The 8,873-nt window shown below is 42.8% G+C and overlaps 1 protein-coding gene across 1 annotated transcript in view; it reads left to right on the top strand.

Annotated features, from left to right (window-relative positions):
* Positions 1-700: 700 nt before the first annotated feature.
* LOC104618373 (latrophilin-3) overlaps positions 701-8,873 on the top strand; it is a gene marked incomplete at both ends in the record, with an annotated part of 132,536 nt that continues 124,363 nt past the window's right edge. The window contains one exon of the mRNA XM_010283948.1: positions 701-914. Coding sequence (XP_010282250.1) covers positions 701-914 — 214 coding nt within the window. The remainder of the gene's footprint in view (positions 915-8,873) is intronic.

Below are 8,873 nucleotides of genomic sequence, written 5' to 3'. Positions count from 1 at the left end.
AACAAGTATGTGCCAGTATTGAGCATCCAGGCAGATCCAACATAAATCTGAGACTGAACTTTAATCACCTAGTGTCCCATATATTCGCCTTTCCATGGAAAATATCACTGCAGGGCCCAAACTTGAGGATGGTTGCCAGAACCTGCAAGCCATCCCCCAGCACGCTGCAGGCTACAGCAAAAGCCATTAGGCTCATGTTTTCTAAGGACCAAGAAAAGGACCAGGAGCAATGCAGATGTTATTACATCTGCAGTAAGACAGGTGCAATCTTGCTGAGCAGGTGGGATCCTGGTGCTTGCATTGCTCATGGTCAGAAAATTTCCCCTGGTTGATCAGGTACAACACAGGACTGAAATTTTATGTATCAAAGCCAACTAGCTTTTCACCTGGTAAGAAGAAGTGATAACAATGCCATAGTCGCTATTTACCTCTTTCAGTAGGGGATTTCTAGAGCCCTGTAAAAAATAGTTAGCCTATTTTTGAGATGAGAAAATCAAGTTGCTGAGTGGAGAAGTGATTCCTCTGGGCAGCCAGCAAGCTGGAGATCAGACCTTGTTTCTGCAGACCATATCTCAATGGTAATGAAACTATCTCAGTACAGCATATGGATAAAACCTGCTGCTAAACGTCATTCCGCTTTTAATCCTAGCCTCAGTGTGGAAAGTAAATGTTTGCTGTGTTTCTGTGTTAATCCTTGCAGCTTTCAGCCGTGCCCCGGTCCCCATGGCTGTGGTCCGAAGGGAGCTGTCCTGTGAGAGTTACCCCATAGAGCTTCGCTGCCCGGGAACAGATGTTATCATGATCGAAAGTGCCAACTACGGGAGGACTGATGATAAAATCTGTGACTCTGATCCTGCTCAGATGGAGAATATCCGCTGTTATCTGCCAGATGCCTATAAGATTATGACTCAAAGGTATAGTATTTAATATTCTTTGTTTGCTGACTGTTGTTTTTTTAATCCAGTATGTACACACCAGTTTGTGTGTGTGTTTGCATGAGAAAATGCAGGTACTTTGTATGTATGTGCACAGAATTTCAGCTATCATTGCTAAACTTTGGGTTTAACAGAGTTGGGTTAGCATCATGCAATATAAATAACATTTATTGTAAGTACTACTAATCAATCATCTTGATATTCATACATCCCAATTTTACCTCTGAAATACTTAAATATCAAGGCTCTTAATGAACATAAAAGTAAAGTCTTTCTAAAATGCACATTCACTGTTTTTTGTGCTGTGTTCATACAAATGGCCAACAATCTCCTTTAAACAATTAATATTTTTTGTTCAGAATAACAGTTACATTTTCCAAAATACAAAGAAAGTCTCCATCGTTCATTGTGTTGCCGGGCTTAGGTTCAGGGAGGATCTGAATTCCCAGTCAAGCACTTACATTCACATTGGTTTTGCAGAAGACTTGCTCAATGTCTGTGTAATAACTATTGCTGTCGAGTCTGGCTACTGCATCTGGAAGTGGTAACTGAGATACACACCATGCAGACAGACTCCTGTATTGCAGAGCCAGGGCCTAAGAGTTTATTCCAACCTAGAGGTATCCTGGTTATGGAAAGCCTTTAACTGTTGCTGAATTTTTCAGGGTATTTTGTGGAACAAGAGGTGTTGTGGGAAGCATTTCTAAGTCACAGCTCTTGATGTGTAATTGCATTCAGTACATTTCTCCTAATGACTACACATGAATAATTATTCAGTACATTTGGCTGTTAATTAAAAAGTAATAGAAATTAGTATTTCAGGGTATTAATAATGGTATTGACATAGGCAAAGTGTTGCTAGTTGAAGTCATGACAACAGTGTTTGCATGGTGACCTAATGGCTAAAGCAGTGCAAGGATTTAATGCAGTATCTTGCTATTGTTTTCTGTGAGACACTCTGCACTAAAAATGGAGTTGTGAGAGCAACAGAAAAGAAGACATCTGTTTCATCTATATTTGACATGCTAATGGCTATTTTTCAGCTCACTTTAGAAACCTCCATGCCAAGGATTTAGATCTCAAAATACTGAGAGGTCTCGTGAAAAACGTCCTTGTTGCTGCATGTGGCTCCTATGAGCCCAGTCTAAGTTGAACCTCTTTGCGTAGCTGATTGAAGTCCTTTTTGTAGGATGGTGACAGTTACATTTTCAAGACAAGCAGAAAGGGTAACAACATGCCATCAGCTGGTCCCTTGGATTCAGCATGGTTTTAGTGGAATTACTGTAGTTCTTCTGTTCAGTTTGTTAGTGGCTTCGAGCAGAAAACCTTAATCCTCTGCATATTGGCAGAATAAAACCGTGTCATCCCCTTTGTGGGCTGTTACAGAGTACAAAGTATTAATAATTTTATATATACATCGTAGCGTCCTCCAGGCGCTATCTTCCAAGCCAAATGCAGAGTTCTGCAATCTTCTGGTCAGTCCCCACATGTAGCAAGTCTGCAATAAACATTAGCCCTTCAGTCAGGGAGGGCACATAATCATGTTGTTTGCCCATGGCACTCGGATGAAAACTCACATTGATTACTCAGCTCCAGATATCATCACTGCGGACTCAAACGGCTTAGCAGAGGGCTAGCAGGGAAGAGCATCTCTGGGGCAAAGCATCTCTGTTTCTCCATTTGGCAGAAAGTGGTACTGTAGAAGACGGCCACTGGGGGGGGAAATTTCTTGGAAGGGAAAAACAAATCCCTACTGATTGAATATTAGTATCTGTGGGGCCTTGCCTGATGCCATTTATCAGTGAGTAGGCTCAGGAAAGGGTGGTGGCTCTTTCCATTTAAGCCATTTGATGATCAATTTTCATAAAGAAGTGTGCAATCGTGTTATTAATTGTCTACTATTGAGTTTCTTGAAAATAAATATAACCTGCTTCTAGTTAAAAGGCAGGCTAAAAAGGGGGAAAATACTCTACTTTGCATTTTTATATCAATCTCATTTCTTTTTTTAATCTCCATTAATTCAAAGAGTTGAAACAATTTAAAAATAAAACCATTAAAATGAAATATGTTCTTAAGATGCAAACCAGTCTGCCAGCTCACAGCTCCAAGTGTGCCTTACAGCTGAGCTGCTGAAAAAAGTAGTTTAAAAGGAAAATCGTGACAGCCTAGTAGTTGTGGCACTAACTATGGCATTTTCTTCTGAAAGCCTCTACCTGCAGAATTAATCAGTTCAGCAGTATTTGGGTGGTTTTGCAGATGAATGAAGTCTTTAATACAATGAGCTTGTCTTTCCTAATGCTGTAGGGTGGGGAGGCAGCTACCGAGAGCTAAAGATCCTCATGGCTGTGTAACCCACATGGTAATCAAAGCTGTCCACATATGGAAAGAAAAACGATATACACAGTGCATGCTTATTATGCATTGATTAATTATTGCATTCATAAATACACAGTCCCCTTGTAGGTTTTATAATAAGTTGTCTAACTGCTGGCAGTTTTTAATCAGCAACGCTATAGAGCCAACTTAGACACATTATGGCATGGCTGTGGGGAGGGAGAGAGGGAAAGGTGGGAAGGAAATTCTATGCAAGACAGAGATGTTGTTAGTATGTGAGCTGAAGCTGTGAGTGAGCAGATTTATGGCAGATGTTAGTGATTGCTCCCCCAGCACACCCCCCTCCCCCCAAAAAATCGAGCTAGCATGTTCCTTTCTTCTGTATGTTTATTTGAATTAATTTTGCAGACGAGTGTGTGGGGTTATTTTGAAAGGGAAAGGCATAAATCTGATGGTGTGTTTGTGAAGCCCCCTGAGCAGAGGGAACACAAGCGGTTCTTACTGCAAGCATTGCCCTGAAAATCTCTAAAATCTTCGGAGTATTGCTCTAAGTAAAGAACATTTAAACAGCTTGTAGGAAGCTATTTTATAGGAAATAAAATCTCTGTGGCCTATTTTGTTTTTTAACTTGCCAGCTCTTTTTTTAGGAGCTGCCCATAAAAGCTGAGAAAGAGTGCTTTATGGACTGAACTTTCTCTGATATGATTAGAGAAAAATGTAATTCATAGCATGTTTGCTTTGGAGAAACATCTCTTCAAGGGTTGTAACAAACAAATTCTAACCATGCCCATTGTAAACTGTGTGCACTGTACCATGGGAGACTTCGCTATGTCCTCCCTTGAGCAACTGTGACACAAATTTAACGTATCATCTGTTCAAACAGCCAGGGTTCTCTGTGAACAATAGGGAGAAGCAGCCTCTAATTCCCATAAGAGTTGCCTTCGTTTTTGTAGTGTTAACGCTGATGTTTAGTCCATTAAAAAATGCCATAAAGAATCACTTTCAGCGCGCTCTCTTGAATTTCTTATGGATGCTTTCCACCAAGGAAATGCCCAGCTCAGAAAGGCAAAGTTTGTGTATTAATTTCTATGTGCTGGTGGTTTCACTACAAGTCAGTGGAGCTAGTTGCCTCATAAAAAAGCCACACAAATGTGAGGCTGCAACATGGGCAAGGGAATGAAACATTTAGTTGCCTCCTCCTTGATTCAGACAAATATGCCAGGGCATGCTTCTTTTTAAAGCATGGGCTCAAGCATTTTGTGGAATGAAGACCTGCCCATGTACTTTCCTGGGTTGAAGCCAATGGAAGGAAGAAGGTGGGTAGGTCAGGTTTTGGTGTATGTTCACAGAACTGTGCGCTGTTGATACCACCTTAGTGTTGAACTGTAATTTGAAACAGTCTGTTTTACTGAGCTCCTTATCCTTTCCTGTAGGCTTTAACCATGAATGTTAAAATTGGGGGGGCGGGGGGGGAAGTCCAAGTAGCAAAGCTGGCATGTAGGTACACATACACAGAACAATTGCATTTTTTGCCTTAAAGGCAAGATCAAGGCTTTCCTTTTGCTTTCTAGATAGCAGGAGTAAAGGGATCCTTGTCTACCCCAACCACTGCCTGCTACTCTTAAGCTGGAGGAAGGAAAGGAGGGATGAAGTAATACGACAAAACCAGCAGGAGTAACAGAGGAGCCAAGAGAGAAATGTTAACAGGTCTCAGCAGCTGTTCCCAAAATCAAAGCAAAATTCCTTCTGCTTTTTCAAAATTTGGAAGGTAGAAAATGCAGAAAGCTCTTGCTGGGGAACGTAACTCTCATAACTCAGCAACTCGCAGAGCTCAGTTTGCAAAGGGAGGAGCTTGCGCAAGTCCTGCCCTTTGCCACAGTAAAGTGTTGCAGAGCTCTTGCGTGCCACTGTTGCCACTTCTGGGTTGGGGATGAGGGCTGAAAGCTGCTCAGCTGTCTCCCCTCTTGGCCCTGAAGGGAGCACTGGACCCATTTTCTGTCCCACAGGCAAGACACCTCTTGCCTAGACCTTCCCGCTGCTCCCAGGACAGAGAAACTGCAGCTCCTCCAGCAGAGGACGTGCAGGCTGCGCAGCGCAGCGGGACGTGTACTCCCTGCTCCGCTGCAGCTGGGCATGGTGGCACCTGACCCCAGGAAAGCACCCTGGTGTGGTGCGGGTCAGGGGCTGGCAGGCGGGCTCTGCAGCCCTGCTAGTCTCCTCTGCTGGCTGAGCAGACAGAGAATTTCTCGTAGCTGTGCGGGAGGCACAGCTGGGAGGTACTAGATGCCCTGTCGGAGTGCAGTTCCTTAGCTGAGCTAGTTTCCTTTAGGTTTAAATCTAATCTGCGTGGTTTGTGCCTGTGGTTTCAGTGTTGGCATCATTGATGAAGCCTGCAGGTTGTGAACTAGAGTTAAAAAAAAAAAAAAAAAAAAAAGTGCAATTAAGAGCATAAAACTCTTGTCAGCTGCTTGACACGCTCAGATTTCCATGTAGTTTCTTCAGAAGGCCTAATTCTTTTACGTGAGGAGGGGCAGGGGCACTCACAACTCACCCAGCAATTGCAAGGATGGCAGCAGGCACTTTGCACAGGGTGGGCGAGAAAAAAGAAATTGTGTGAACCAGCTTGCATTACACTGCAAAGATTTTTCATCTGCTGAAGGGCTGTGTTTTGTTAATGTTTTTGGTTGATGACCTGAAAAATTCAGGAATCTGAAAAGAGTGCCATTATTATTGTAATAATATTGCATCTCATGGTGTTCTGTTATTGATGCTGTCAGCACCTGTGATTTTCAACACACTTCTCAAATGCCAGTGATCTGATCTTGTGTTGCAAAATAAAGAGGCAGGGTTATCTGTATTTTACAGATAAGATAATTCATGTTAATCATTCATAAAGTGGCCACTGGTTTTGATTGTACCAATTTTGGGATATTCTCACAGAGTCTTTTATATTAACTAAATAGCTTGTCCTGGTGCATGTGGGGAGGATGTGCAGGACACGGAGGGCTGCAGACATGGAAGATCTGTAATGACAAGGCTGACAGTAGGGCTGAATGAGCAGACTTCAGCTGAATTGCAGCGCAGTTGTGTCAGGCTCTACAAAATTAACGGCGTATTTCTCAGAAAACACCCCCCTTGCTTAGACATTGTCATCACCTCTGACTCAGATACTGAATGCCCCATTTGATAGGAACCCCTCTGCCTTCTCCAGCATCCTGAGTACGTTTTGCAGACTGCCAAGATAATACTCGTTTTTCTAAATTTGTTATCTCACAGATGGCATGGGAAGTATATTTCTGAAGATGACTGAGATGTTGCAATGGGAAGCTAGGCTTTTCTCTTTCTGGGAAGTGTAAGTCTGGCGCTTTGAGATCGCCACGTGAAAAGCATCAGTATGGAAAAATACTAATGTTTCAGTTAAACAGTAGTTTCTGTAACAACTATTAATGAACAGAGAATACTGAAACTCGTGTTCCTTGGATTCTGATTTAAAGGCTAAAAAACAAGCCTCACCACTTGGTTAAACAACCTATTTTTCTCACCATGCGGAAAGATATTTTACAATGAAGCAAAGTCTACTAATCTCATCTGCACCTTGATTCTGGGACAAGGGCACATATACTATTACTAAGAGGGGGAAAAAAAAAGGAAAGAAAAAACCACCAGTAAGTGCTAGTGGAACAGTGTGCACTGAGCTGTTGAATCACTCTAAAAAAGGTCTCTACTTCCCAGCCTGTACAGTCTTAATTTATCCTACCTCTTCCTTTCCTCAAAATGCTGTCAGACCCAAGCAGAGGAGTAAATTCTGAAAGCGACAGCCCCCTGGAATTGCCCTGGTACCCTAGTAAATCAGGGCTTGTTGGCCTAAGCATCTCAGCTGATTGCAGCTGCCATGGTAACAGGTGAGGAAGAGGCAGTAGTTTCTGAAGGTAGTTAGGTTCCAAACCATGGAAAGGTCTGTAGATCAAAAATAATGCTTTCGGCTTGCCTGGGTATCAATTGGTAGCCATGGCCAGCTATAAACCACCCAACTTTAAATAAATAAATAAATAGACACTTGGCGTTGTGCTGTGGCTGCTGGGTTTTGGTTGCTGTTAGCATGCAACTCCAATGTGCTATCATTTGAGAAAATTCAGACTTGAGCAGAGAAAGCAATGTGCCAACCAGCAGCCTCCGTGACCAAAGGGAAAGGCCTCCTTGAAGTGTGCAGGCTGGAGGAAGCTAGAATTCATCATTCCTGTTTTCTAAGACCATTTCAGTTTGCCAGCTATTTTGTTTGATTTCATTTTTTTCCCCCTCACTGGCCTTAACTGACAAAGAGAAGACATGGGATAATCTCTTGGATAAATCATGTCTTGAAGTGGCCTCAGAAGTGCTGAACACATGATGTGCTGAAAACCATGCAGGGAAAATCCAGGTTTATTACTCCATCCATTACTTTACTAGCGTGAAAGTGGCTGGCTCCAGCCGGTCAGAGGGAAGGGACTGGCCAGCCCTTGGCAGCCTGCCGCGTGTAGCTTTTGCCAGTGGGAGAAGACCTGTGTGAAACATGTTCCTGTCATCTGTTTTTTCGGAATGTTTGAGGCTTGTTGAGAATAGCAGCTACTGATTTGTACCCAGGGAGGAAGAATCGAAGCTGGAGATGTTGCTGACAGTGGCGTCCACTGGTTGAAACAGGTACTGTATTTATTAGCACTTGCAGGAGGTGGGTGCAAGCACCTGTAACTGCAAGGAGGATGATCAGGGAAGATGCAGCTCTAGGCCCTCGGGTACTGTTGTCTGCTTTTGCTGAACAAGTTTTGTACCATGAAAAGCAGTATCTGAAGTGGCAGAAGAGCAAAGTTTAAAGCCAGGCATCTGCATGCTGCCCATGGCACCTCCCGCCCATTGCATAGATTGAAGTGATGAACGTTGAAGATGCTTCTGCTCGGTCTTCCTACGTCTTCAGTCTGCCTGAATGTGACAGCCTTACGACATCACAGGGCTTGGTCTTCAGATGCTTGGTCTTTTTGTCACAAGCCTTAAATTGATTTAGAGCATTGCAAGATAGCGTATAAGGTTTATTCAGGCTAAATGGACTTACACTATCTTAAGGTAACAAAGAAATAATTTGGTTTGAGTAGAAAGATACATGCATGCTCCTTCTTTGGTTAGTCTTCTTGCTAGAAATAATGGCTAAAGGGCTATGAGATAAGATGACTTTGAAGTAATGCATCTATATCAGTTTCTTTTGCTTTTTTCTTTCTTCTTGTACAAAAGAGCTCAGTTAGTCTATGCCTGAGGTCAAAACTGGGTTTATACACAGGGGATTGTCTATTGTCCAGGATATTTCAAAGCTTTCATTCAGCACATTTTTGACTGCATCATTTGTGAAGTCTTTGGAGCTTGAACTCTATATTCCTTTCCAAGACGTGTAAAACCAGCGCTGGCTTATACCACGCCCTCTCTGTGTGTATGCCTGGGATTTCTGTTCTTCTCTGCAGGGCTGGAAGGACTCTCTGCAGACCTCACTCAGCTTTGCACGCTTGCAGTTTGGCATCCACAGCGTATCTTGCATTTTGTGTGAACACTCTGCTGATACTAAATGCAAACAGGCAAAAGATG

The sequence above is a fragment of the Phaethon lepturus genome, unplaced genomic scaffold, assembly GCF_000687285.1.
Source record: "Phaethon lepturus isolate BGI_N335 unplaced genomic scaffold, ASM68728v1 scaffold1253, whole genome shotgun sequence".
In the NCBI taxonomy this organism is placed as follows: Eukaryota; Metazoa; Chordata; class Aves; order Phaethontiformes; family Phaethontidae; genus Phaethon; species Phaethon lepturus.
Note: the sequence above shows the minus strand (reverse complement) of the source record. Positions and strands in the feature narration are given on the sequence as shown.